The sequence below is a fragment of the Lepus europaeus genome, chromosome 11 (genome assembly GCF_033115175.1).
Source record: "Lepus europaeus isolate LE1 chromosome 11, mLepTim1.pri, whole genome shotgun sequence".
Taxonomy (NCBI): Eukaryota; Metazoa; Chordata; class Mammalia; order Lagomorpha; family Leporidae; genus Lepus; species Lepus europaeus.
In genome coordinates this window covers 64,419,590-64,432,449 of record NC_084837.1, presented here as the reverse complement: position 1 = coordinate 64,432,449, position 12,860 = coordinate 64,419,590, and the positions used below count along the sequence as shown (strand labels likewise).

The following is a 12,860-nucleotide window of genomic DNA, read 5'->3' as shown; positions in this document are numbered from 1 at the left end:
TCTCTCAGACCTAGAGGCCCACGGTCACAACTGAGAACGCAGGGTTTGGGACTATGGTCCCTAAAAGGCACTCTATGTGGCATGCATAGTGGCCACCACATGGTCTGTTTTCAGTGTCACTGTTTCCTTACACGTATGGATGTGAACGCCCTGGGAAGAGTGATGTGTATCCCCAGTGTTTCTGTGGAACCAGAGAATGTGTTTCCTTTGAATGCCTTCTTTCCTCACATTGAACAGCTCTGCTGATACCATTCACATACTGCACAACTCATCAGTGTAGAGTACACAATTATGCAGTCATCATCACAATGAAAGAAACCTGGTCCCCGTTCGCAGTCACTCCCCACTGTTCCCAAACCCTCCTCCTGCCCCAGCCTGGGCAGCCCCGCGTTATTGTGCAGCGCTCCAGCATGCATAGTTCTCTATGGGAACACATTAGGGACGGAAGGTTTGCGTGCCTCCTCCCCCATATATGTGGAGACAGGACTTTCTGGAGGCAATGAAGGTTAGAAATGAGGCCACACAGGTGAGGCCCTGCTGCAGGAAGAGACACGATGTGTGCACTTTCTTTCTCTCCGCCACGTGAGGGCTTGGCATGAAGGTGGCTGTCTATAGGCTAGGACTGAACGGACTGGCACCTTGACCTGGGACTCGCAGCCTGCAGAGCTGTGAGCAACTGAACTTCTGAGGCGTAAGCCGCCCAGCCTGCGGTATTCTGTCAGGTTAGCCCAAGCAGACTGCTAGGCACAACAGGAATAACAGCGATGGGTGAAGGCAACTTACAGTGTCCAAGGCTACTGGGATCTTCACGGTGCGTCCTCCTTCCCAGTGAGCGAATGTCTTAGAGTCATACCAGACCTGAAGTGTAAGAGACCCAGGGAGAAAGACTGCATGAGCACCTCCGCTCACAATGCCATTATTCCGGGAAACATTCACTTGGCTGCATTTCATATATGCAGAACACTGTACTACGTATAGTTTCTTCCCCTAAGCCTTGGGTAGAAGTTAGGAAAAACATATGCTTTTTTTTTTTTTTTTTTTTGGACAGGCAGAGTGGACAGTGAGAGAGAGAGACAGAGAGAAAGGTCTTCCTTTTGCCGTTGGTTCACCCTCCAATGGCCACCGCGGTAGCGCGCTGCGGCCGGCGCACAGCGCTGTTCCGATGGCAGGAGCCAGGTGCTTATTATCCTGGTCTCCCATGGGGTGCAGGGCCCAAGGACTTGGGCCATCCTCCACTGCACTCCCTGGCCACAGCAGAGAGCTGGCCTGGAAGAGGGGCAACCGGGACAGAATCCGGCGCCCCGACCGGGACTAGAACCCGGTGTGCTGGCGCCGCAAGGCAGAGGATTAGCCTACTGAGCTGCGGCGCCGGCCAACATATGCTTTTAAGAAGATCTCAGGCCGACACCGCGGCTCACTTGGCTAATCCTCCGCCTGCGGCGCCGGCACACCGGGTTCTAGTCCCGGTCGGGGCACCGGATTCTGTCCCAGTTGCTCCTCTTCCAGTCCAGCTCTCTGCTGTGGCCTGGGAGTGCAGTGGAAAATGGCCCAGGTGCTTGGGCCCTGCACTCCATGGGAGACCAGGAGAAGCACCTGGCTCCTGGCTTCGGATTGGTGCAGTGTGCCGGCTGTAGCAGCCATTTGGGGGGTAAACCAATGGAAGGAATGGAAGGAAGACCTTTCTCTCTGTCTCTCTAACTCTGCCTGTCCAAAAAAAAAAAAAATATCTCAAAGGATCATGACTCATTAGTTTAACAGGCCATTTGTTTATCCATTCAAGAGTTATTTCCTAGTCAACTTACCAAGTGCCCAGTGCTGCACTAGGTGCTGGGTATTCGTGGGTGAACAGGACACAGTTCCTGCCTTTGGGGATCTAGTAGCCCACTTGCATTATAAAAACTTAGTGCTCCTAATAGCAGAGGAGGTGGTGGCAAAGGAAAAAAACACAGGAAGGAAAGCACACTGCAAGCAAATAAATCACGAGTAAAGCAGGAGAAAAGCAAAGCATTAGACAAGAAAACAGATCTGGGAGCAAACAAGTGGAAACATCACCACAACGGTTTTTTTGTTTTTGTTTGTTTTTTTTTACAGAGTACAATTCTGAGATAGGGCTGAACATTTTCATGGGATTCCTGTCAAGGGGGTTTAGTTCCTGAGGTGCCAAAAAGAACCCATAAAGTAATTTGATAAATAAATCTTTTAAAAAAAAAGATTTAACCTATTTGAAAGTCAGAGTTCCATAGAGAGAGGAGAGGCAGAGAGAGGTCTTCCATCCGAAGGTTCACTTCCCAGAAGGCCACAACAGCTGCAGCTACGCCGATCTGAAGCCAAGAGCCAGGAGCTTCTTCCGGGTCTCCCACATGGTTGCAGGGGCCCAAGGACTTGAGCCATCTTCTACAGCTATCCCAGGCCACAGCAGAGAGCTGGATCGGAAGAGGAGCAGCTGGGGCTAGAACCGGCACCCAAATGGGATACTGGCGCTTCAGGCCAGGGCTTTAACCTGCTGTGCCACAGCGCAGGCCCCTTGATAGGTTAAATCTTTAAGATACCACCAGAAGATGGTGGGGCCAGGCTGGGGCTGCAGTCCAGATGCTGTGGGAGCTCTGCACAGAAGGCACTGGCATGAGGCGCACTGCCTGGCTGTGTGCGCTGGGGGTGGAAGAGGTGGATGACGCAGACCCCTGAATTTCTTTGTGTAGAGCACACATTAGGAATCTTTCTGGACCATGTCTACAAGCTCTGTGTGCAAACAAGCTGGGGGTGGAAAGAAGAAGTTAACAGGAGACAGGAAAACCAGGCCTCCATGAACTGTGCCAAGAAGCCATCTGCCTCTATTCCCCCAAGAGCTTTATCCATGACTAAGCCTGCATCACCCACCCAGCAGCCCACTCAGCAAATGGCACATGTGCTTCCACAGAGCCTTCTGCCTGGACTATTCCCTTCTTGCAGAACTACCTTGGTTATGGAACACAAGTTATCCGGTGTTTATGCGTGGTATGGACAGTCTCTGCATTAACGTGGTCTGAAGTGACCTTCTTACCACATGGACTGCATCAAAATGGCACGTGTGACTAAGGTGATACCCCTGATAACTACCCTGATGGTGACGATCCTTGCTTGGTGTTGGCTAGTCCTGTCTTTCACCCACCAGTGGTATGAAGAGAACATTCACATAATGCAGGCCCAAACTTAATCATAGTTGACAAGTATTTATGTATATAAGGAGGGGTATGTGTTGGTTAAGCTGCCACCTGGAACGCCCACATCCCATATGGGAGTACCAATTTGAGTCTTGGCCACTCTTTCCTATCCAGCACCCTGAAATGCCTGGGAAGCAGCAGATGAAGGCTCAAGTACTTAAGTTCCTGCTACCTATGTGGGAGATCCGGATGGAGTTCCTGGCTTCTGGCTTCAGCTTTGCCCAGCTCCAGCTGTTGCAGACATTTGAGGAGTGAACCAGCAGAGAGACCAGAGATGTCTTTTACTCTGCCTTTCAAACAAATACATAACAATTTAAAAAAAAAATACAAGGAGAGTTTTCTACAAGATGAATACAGTAAGCCCCCTAAACCCAGAGGCCATGGTACTATATGAAAAAGATTCAGTTTTTTAGAAAGAAAGTGGTTGACAGTATTAAGGTGTGCACTACTTGTTTGACCAAGCTAAAGCAGAAGGTCCTTATACAATTAGCTTTGCGCCATGGAACCCTTCTAGACATGATAAATCCAGCAAGAAGATGCCAACCCAGAAAAAGAAGCCTAAAGAACAGCATCAGAGAAGTGCTTACTGGGCTGGCCTGTAAAGGGGAAAGCCTGGCTTGGGAGAGAAGAGCAGCAACTTAGGAGATGGGACATTCGGGGGACTGTGTACCTTCCTGCCGGACCTGGCCTAGCGTGAGCCGATCGATGAAGAGCAGATGGTGTGGACAGTGGATGAGTAACTGTTTTCTACGTGTGCACAGATTCTAACAGCAGGTCTGGGAAAGCTCTCTTTAAGCTATGCCTTCTGTCAGAACTGTCTAGGATGGTTCTTGGTTCTCTGGTTCTGTGCTCCAGACTCTGATTGTGATGCTAATGGCACACTGCATTCATTTAAACTCCCCAGACAGGCTGAGCGCAGCTCTGCCTACCGATTTTGAAACCAGTGGTCTCAGTTGTACAAATGCTAGGATGTGAAGAGGAGAGGAGGCCTGGAGAGCAGGTCCAGGGCTCAACACTTTGAGGTGGAACATGTCTGAATCAGTCTTCAGCCTGTTGTCTCACCGATTTAAAAGCTGTTACACTAGGGAGCATACTTTTGAATAAGAGGAAACCAGCATGCTTGCTCATGGTTGTTTTTTCCAAGCAAATTATTCAATGCATTCCTTTGGCAGAAGGGAGAAAAATGCTAAACTGGCTTCTTATGAAGTCAGGTATTTAAACGATGAACGACTAATATGTTTAGTACAGACCTAATACACCAATAATTGCAAAAAGAAAAAAAAAGATGCTATCGAAGGTAGTGTGAAATCCGAATCCTCTTTTTCTCTTTCTCAGCCACCTCCTGGGGTTACCAGATCCTCTATGTAGGTGGGCTGTGGGGCTGCACTGTTCTGTTGTGAAGGGGCTAGAGCTGGGACTTGACCATGGCTGGTGACACTGAACTCTTAATCAACATGATCAACTCCACTGTGGTCCTGATGTGCTTAATCTTTTTGCATTCACTTTATAATGCTTTGTCCAAGATTTCTGTACCTGTGTTTTTGTGGGATATTGCTCTAGCTTTCTTTTCTTGTAATGTCTATGCACCTTCCCTCTTCTGTCTGGCCAATTTCAGTAGTTTTAGATCAAGAGGTAATGAGTACAAAAGGTAAAAAGCTGCCCCAAATGAAATTTGGGGGCTGTCTGTTTACCATTTCCAAAAGCTGACCATGAGAGGCATGAGGCACATCCTCTGGTGCCCCAACCTAGCAGGGCTAACTGGTACAAAACACCACGTGGAGCAGACCTGGAGCTCAGCCCGCAGGCACCTGCCGAGTGCCTCCTGTATGCCTGCTATCCATCCAGGTGGCGAGCATCCTAGGGTGAACATAACAGATGAAAACCATGGCCTCCAGGGAGCAAACATTCCAATGCGAGAAACAAATAATAAACCAAACAAGTCAGTGTGAAGTAGGCAGGCTTACAGGTTAAAATCAGGTTTGTGAACTGGAAGACCACGCCTTTACCACACCACTGTGTGACTTCATGCCCTACCTGATACCTTCACCACACCCCTGTGTGACCTCATGCCCCCCAACTGGCCACACCTGGGTGACCACCAGCCAGTCAGGTTAATTAACCACTCCCCTTTGAGAGTGGATTAAAAGCCTGGGACATGGTGTGCCCGCTCTTGCTTCTTTTCCCTGGCCTCTAGCCAGTAGGGGGCTGGCTGCAGCCCTGCGCCCCTAGGGCTCTTCCGTGAGGCTGGTTCCTGGTACTCAGTATGAACCCAGATTTGAAGTTGAAGCGGAGTTGGCAGAGAGGCAGAGAGGGATCTTCTATCCACTGGCTCACTCCCCAGATGGCTGCAACTGGACCTGGGCCAATCCGAAGTCAGGAGCTTCTTCTGGGTGCAGGGGCCCAAGCACTTGGGCCATCTTCCACTGCTTTCCCAGGCCATAGCAGAGAGCTGGATTGGAAGTGGATCAGCCAGGACTCAAACCGGCACCCATATGGGATGCTGCCATCATAGGCAGCACCTTTACCTGCTATGACACAATGCAGTTCTCAGTTTGTAATCTCAAATAGGTGGTCAGAAAAGGCCTCACTGAGAAAGAGACACTCGAACATAGGAAACAGTCCCCATGGAAATATGGGGAAGAGGACAGTGAAGGATTCAGATAGCCTCTCACTCAGCATGTGTGCTAGCCAGCCAGCTGAGGGAAAGAGGCAGGTTGGGCACAACATAGATTGGATCTTCTGCCCAGGGTTTGTGATCGTATAACACAAGAAGCAATCACAGGCCATTCTGAGAAACCGTATTGATAGAGTCTAACACAGTCACAACAAGGAGCGTCCAGTGACGACGGCTCACAAGTAAGACTTGCGGCTGAAGCAGAAAGGGAGCCAGTCCCCTTAACAGCGGCCTACTGCTCTGTTAGAATCCACTTGAGCAATTCTCAGCACAAATGCTCGGCAAGACTGTTGTCTCAGCTGCTGCTGGAGTCAACCTTTATCTCAGGTTTCAGCTTGGCAGCTGATCTTTGCAAAAAGCCCTCAGCTTCAGAACTCCAAACTACTGGAGAAACCGAGAGGAAAGCCCATAGTCCATGACCATTCTGGAGAAAAGTCAGGTTATTGTCGTGTCAGCAATGGCAGGCACAGTGGGCTCACTGGCAGCCCCTCAGACGAGTGCCCTGACTTCGCAGTCCCACAGTGGCTCAGAACCCTCCATGACTTGCCCCGATGGCTGTGGCCTATAGCGATGCTCAGGGCTCCGAGACTCTCTCCAGGGTGTCCTTCCTGCTCTCCACTGCTTGTTCTTTTGGCTAGTCCAGTGCCCCCCGTCTCGGCCCTATCCCCTCCCCTGGCACCCTTGGCCGTCCCTGTCATTGATCTGGCTCTCAGGGCTGCTACTCTTATGGCCTAGGGCTCTCTGCCCTGAAGACCATAGTTTATTCTCACCTCTCCCCCTGTGTCCTGCCTGGGTTCAGTGCCCTGGGCTCCAGAAGGTACAGGATGAGATTTTACACAGTGACAATAACGAATGACAGTAACTAGTGACAGGGCAGAGGGAGGCTGGGGGGCATAGAAGCCACTGTTGTTTTCTTTTTGCTTGTTTTGGTTAGTGTCTGGAGATCAGCCTTGGGCAACTAAACCAAGATTCAGAACTAGAATGAAAGAGTAAAGTTTTTGAACTTACATCTGTCCCTCAGAGGTAGATGCCTCACAGTAACCTGAAGATCTCTTCCTGCCCCGAGACTGTTTTCAAGGAGTCACTTACATAAGTCAATGTGTGAATACAAAAGTCACTTTAGGGGTAGGCATTTGGTACAGCGGTTAAGCTGCTACTTGGAACACCTGCATCCCACACTGCAGCGCCTGGTTTGAGAGCTAGCTACACTGCTTTTGATCCAGATTCCTGCTGGTGTGCACCCTAAGACACAAGGTGATGGCTCAAGTACTTGGGTCCCTGAAACCCACATGGGAGACCCAGAAGGAGCTTCTGGCTCCTGGCTTTGGCCTGGCCCAACCCTGGCTACTTCAGGCATTTGGGACGTGAACCAGCATATGTGAGATCTTTCTCTGTTGCCGTCTCACTGCCTTTAAAAGAAAAGTGAAGGCCAGCACCGCTGCTCACTAGGCTAATCCTCTGCCTTGCGGCGTCGGCACACCGGGTTCTAGTCCCAGTCGGCGCACCGATCCTGCCCCGGTTGCCCCTCTTCCAGGCCAGCTCTCTGCTGTGGCCAGGGAGTGCAGTGGAGGATGGCCCAAGTGCTTGGGCTCTGCACCCCATGGGAGACCAGGAGAAGCACCTGGCTCCTGTCATCGGATCAGCGCGGTGCGCCAGCCGCAGCGCGCCTGCCGCGGCGGCCATTGGAGGGTGAACCAACGGCAAAAGGAAGACCTTTCTCTCTCTCTCACTGTCCACTCTGTCAAAAAAAAAAAAAAAAGTGTAAAAGAAAAGTGAAAAATTATTAATTTTTAAAAACCATTCTGATCGTCCATGGAGTCATTACTTTCTCATCTTTCTCGCACTTCTCCTCCATTAAATTTCTTGACCTCTGAGGAGGTCATGACTTGAAAGAATCATCAGTTCCTACGTTGACTTGGGCTCTGTTCCCAACTGCATGATGCAGAAATCAAAGGAAGGGGTGAGACAGTCTCCAAAAGGCTCATGGAAACATGTACTATGAAAAAACCATGCGTGGATTTTATGATTTTTTGCACCAAAACAAACATTTTTTAATCCTATTTACCATGCACTTCTGGAAAAATCCGTAAAGAGATGAGACATGTAAGATGTATAGCTGTTTGTTAGTGTTCATTACCTCATCTGATCCTGGCAGAAACACATCAACCTCCGTGGCTTTGGGCTCTGTGACTGGATGAACCAGTAAAGCACTTCCTAAAACAAGGAGAAGAAATACCACTGAACATTTGTATAAGAGGTCTGTAAACATCTTGTGTCATTAATTGGGTGTTAATGCGATTTTAAAGACCATTTCGTTTGGCAGAGACTGAAGAGTTAAATCTATGAATATCTAAGAGATGAACTGTTAGAAAGAGGTGAAGATACTGTTACCCCCATTAATCCATGTACAGCCCACGAGGATTCTGAGACCCTGTCTATCCCAGTCTCAGCTTGGGCCTAACCACTAGTGTGCCAACAACCTGAAAGCACAAGTCCCCTCTCCAGGGGCTTCACTCTTGGCTGTGAGTGACACAGATGGTGGTGATCCCACCCCTGTTATCTGGAGGGGTTGTCAGCATGGATGATAACTGCCCAGCAAAGGACCTGAGCATCAGGAGAGCATCTGGTTATCTCAAAGGCATCTAGATTAGTTCTGCTTTGACCTTGGCACCACAGATGTGTATAATCCATCCATTTATGAATGTGCTCTTTCATTCGACAAACATATTACCTACTGAGTGCCAGGCACTGTACAGCACTCTAGGGATATAGTGGTGAATGAGACCAGTACAATTCCTGCCTTCATGGAGTTTACAGTCAATGAAGGCAGATATTCAAAAGTAATTCAGGGTCTGACGTTGTGACATTACGCAGCTGCCTGCAATGCTGGCATCCCATGGGGGCGCCACTTCAGGTTCAGCTCCCTGCTAATGCACCTGGGAAAGCAGTGGAAGATGGCCCAAGTCCTTGGGCCCCTGCATCCACATGGAAGACCCAGATGAAGCTCCTAGCTTCAGCCTGGCCCAGCCCTGGCCACTGCAGTCATTTGGGGAGTGAATCAGCAGATGGAAGCTTTCTCCACCGCCCCCCCCACCAACCTCATTTCTATCTCTTTCTCTGACCCACCCTGCCCTCTCCTCTCTTCCTCTCTTTCCTTTTCCCTTTTCCTCTAACTCAGCCTTTCAAATAAATATTTTTAAAAGTAATTACAAATTAGAGTTCAGATAAACATCAAGAGAGGCAAAAGAATGTAATGGAAAGAAAGTGATGTAATTGGAGGGACTACTGTTGAGTAGAGTGGGTAGACTAGATACAAGGAAGTAAGGAGGGGTCAGGGAAATGATTATGAAGCAGTAACTTTTACATTGAGATCTAGTGATGGATGGAGCCTTAAAGAGTTGCTTTGTTCATTTATATTTGAGAGTTTCAACTGTTTACAAATGAGATTTACCCTTTGGGCAATACTATGTTTAGTTTGACTTCATGAATCCTGTTCCTAAGATGATAAACTTCCATGTATTAGATTTAATGGTTAATCTTTATTAAAGTAGAGGCCAAACCAAAAAATATTCCTATTATTGCATAAGAAATAAGGTCCTCTGGTTCTTAACTATATTCACCTGATCTGTTTTTATGCTTTCCTTCCCCAAACTAGTCTCACAAGCCTATGAGTAGTGGATCCAGAATGAGAATCCCAAATTATGCCCATAAACAGGACATATTTACTTGAAGAGGAACAACAGTATGGGAAGTACCACATTACAACAGAATAGAGCGAACATCCCACTAATGAATGAAAAGTCATGGTAAAGGAATTTTTTTTTTTTACTTCTTGAAATTAAGGACTTTTTAAAGTGCTCTATTACTAGTAAATATAAAATATAATATTGTGACAACTCTAATCAAAAAATGCTCACCTAGCATATATTCATCTTCCACACCAAAAGTCTGTAAGTCATCAGGGAATTCTACCCACAGGGGCCTGGGAAAAGGAAAAATACATTCTCATGTCAACATTGTTAGATGTTTCATTACAATCAACCACTTATGTTTCCAGTTTTAGAAGTATTCAGACAAAATTGCAAAGTGCTGAAGAGCTAAGAATCTTCATGATTCAAGATTTTATGAGCAATTACTGTTACTTTACATTTTTCTTATGTGAAAGAGCTTTGTATTAAATCACATGCTCCAGTGAAATGTTGAGACATCTAAAACATGAAATTTTTACCTCTAATTGTTGAGTGTCACTATTACTCTAACAGGCAGAATCAGAACTTTATGCAAGTCCAAATGTCTAACACCTTTGGTATAAAATGAATTGAATCTTTGCAAAATCATAATTTTACAATGATGATTCTGTACTGTTTTTCATGTATAACAGTCATTAACCAATTTTTAATTTTTAAGCGATTTCTTCCATTCTTTTAAAATCTTTATTTATCTGGAAAGTAAAATGACAGAAAGGGGGAGACTTCCCATGTGCTGGTTCACTTCTCAACTGTCGCCAACAGCCAGGGCCAGGCCAGGTTGAAGCCAGGAGCTGGGAACTCAATCTAGGTCTCCCAAGTGGAGGGCAGGGACCTAGGTACTTGAGCCAACAGCTCTGCCTCCACGGATATACATTAGCAGGAAGTAGGAGTGGAGAGGAATCAGGACTTGAACTCAGGTGCTCTGATATGGAATGCAGGTGACTCAAGTGGCACATCAACTACTGTGCCAGATGTCTGCCCCAGTCATTACCCATTTAAACGAAGAGAACGGAGTTTCCTTGTTTTCAAGCTGGCAATATTTTTGGAAGTTTGAACGACTGCTGTGGATTCTTTGTTGTACTGTTACACACAACTATCTAGGAGGCATTTGGGTTCATAAAAATAAGACTTTTACCGTCTATATACCTGGGCATTAACTGAGTAGTTCTAATCCTTATTCAATTTCATGGGGAAAAGATTTGTTTTAAAGAAACTTATTTTTAATCCATTCACATTTTTTTTGACAGGCAGAGAGAGAAAGGTCTTCCTTTTTCCGTTGGTTCACCCCCCAGGTGGCTGCTATGGCTGGCGCTGCGCCGATCCAAAACCAGAAGCCAGAAGCCAGGAGCCAGGTGCTTCTCCTGGTCTCCCATGCGGGTGCAGGGCCCAAGCACTTGGACCATCCTCCACTGCCTTCCCGGGCCTAGCAGCGAGCTGGACTGGAAGAGGAGCAACCGGAACAGAACCGGCACCCCAACTAGAACTTGGTGTGTCGGCGCCGCAGGCAGAGGATTAGCCTAGTGAGTCGCAGCGCCGGCCCATTCACAAACTTATGAAATACATCAGTACTTCCATATTCCATGAACTTTCTGCATTAAAAGATAAGTTTATTTTGGTGCAAAAATTTTGAAATCCATGCATATGAGGGATTTTCAAAAAGCTAATGGAAAATGCATATTATGGAAAAAACTATGCCTGGATTTCAAAAAAATCTGTTGCACCAAAAATAAACTATCTTTTAGTTCCATTTTTCTAAGAACAATTTGGAGTATCCTCAATATCTTCTTTTCCTACTGAATGGTAACACAGCAGTGGTCTCTAAGCCTGATTGGTGTCTAGAATCACCAGGGAAACTTCTAACAAATACAAATCCTTCATCTTACCCAAGTAGATTCCTAGGGGGTTTGGAGGTGTGGCCTAGTGTCGGACCCTCACCAGCAAGGGTCCAACGCAGTCACGACACGGTCACTGTTCATCGGTTCTCAAGGAACTTTCACTTGTGGGGGTAAAAGGAAAGTGGGGAGAGGAGAAAAGAAGAGGAGGGCTGGTGGCCGCGCCGGCCTTCCCAGATCCCAATGTCCCTTTATGCTGATATCGTCCAATCAGATGAAAGGGCGCGTATAGCCTCAGGTCAAAAGTCCATCTGTTCTAATCCTCAGCCTTGCAGCGCCGGCACACGGGGTTCTAGTCCCGGTTGGGGCACCGGATTCTGTCCCGGTTGCCCCTCTTCCAGGCTAGCTCTCTGCTGTGGCCAGGGAGTGCAGTGGAGGATGGCCCAAGTGCTTGGGCCCTGCACCCCATGGGAGACCAGGAGAAGCACCTGGCTCCTGCCATTGGATCAGCGCAGTGCGCCGGCCGCAGCGCGCCAGCCGCGGCGGCCATTGGAGGGTGAACCAACGGCAAAAGGAAGACCTTTGTCTCTCTCACTGTCCACTCTGCCTGTCAAAAAAAAAAAAAAAAAAAGTCCATCTGTTTCACCTGGTTCTTCCTAGTTTATGCAGAGTCCATTCTGTTTCATCTGTTTCACCTGGCTGTTTTCGTAGGACTTGTGGTCGACCGATTGCTGCAAACCATGTAGCTGAGGTTCCCACAGGTGGCCAGCCTGCGGTTCCCCACAGCTCCCCCTTCTTTGTTATTTGCTGCTGAGGGTCAGAGCAATACATAGCAAGCATAGCCTGTCGAACCACTACAGATATTTATGATTTTTGTATGAAAAGTGTAAGGAAATTTGAAATTCAAGTCCTCAGGACAACAAAAGTGATTAAGCAAGACCTCAAGTAACAATGTTAATGCCATTTACAAAGGAAAAAACTGATACAAAAACATTCTTATTTACATTACACAAAGCTTAGGTGTTAGCCTTGAACATAACTTTCAAAATACCTTCAAATATATTTAACTCAGGTCACTTTGCCGATTTGCTGCAGTACAAATCACGTGCAACATCTTTCTTAAGACAATTCTTCAAACAATACTGCAAGTACACCACTAAACACCATGAACTCAGGAGTTTTGCCACACTTTTTCCTATTCAAAAAACATAGTATATAGAGCTATAGCCAATGCATTGCAATAAGCTACTGCATATTCTCCTATTCCCCCTTTTTGTTTATTAAAGTTTTTAAGTACAGGTGAGTCTGTTCAATTATTGCCTGCCCTTGGGGATTGTAGGGCACACCTGTAATGTGCTTTATGCCGAATTCTTTTAAGAATGTAGCAAAACAGGCCGAAGTGTAC

The 12,860-nt window shown here is 47.2% G+C and overlaps 1 protein-coding gene across 5 annotated transcripts in view; it reads right to left on the bottom strand.

Annotated features, from left to right (window-relative positions):
• The window catches only part of GANC (glucosidase alpha, neutral C), an 86,455-nt gene that overhangs the window by 9,676 nt on the left and 63,919 nt on the right, over window positions 1-12,860 (bottom strand). For 2 of the 5 annotated variants that reach the window (XM_062205714.1, XM_062205716.1), the window contains exons 18-20: window positions 9,792-9,856; window positions 8,012-8,088; window positions 784-858 (exon numbers count right to left, since the gene is read on the bottom strand). In XM_062205714.1, coding sequence (XP_062061698.1) covers window positions 784-858; window positions 8,012-8,088; window positions 9,792-9,856 — 217 coding nt within the window. Of the gene's footprint in view, window positions 1-783; window positions 859-6,775; window positions 6,851-8,011; window positions 8,089-9,791; window positions 9,857-12,860 lie in introns of those variants that run through there. The other 3 variants (XM_062205715.1, XR_009867307.1, XM_062205717.1) reach the window with 2 other exon arrangements.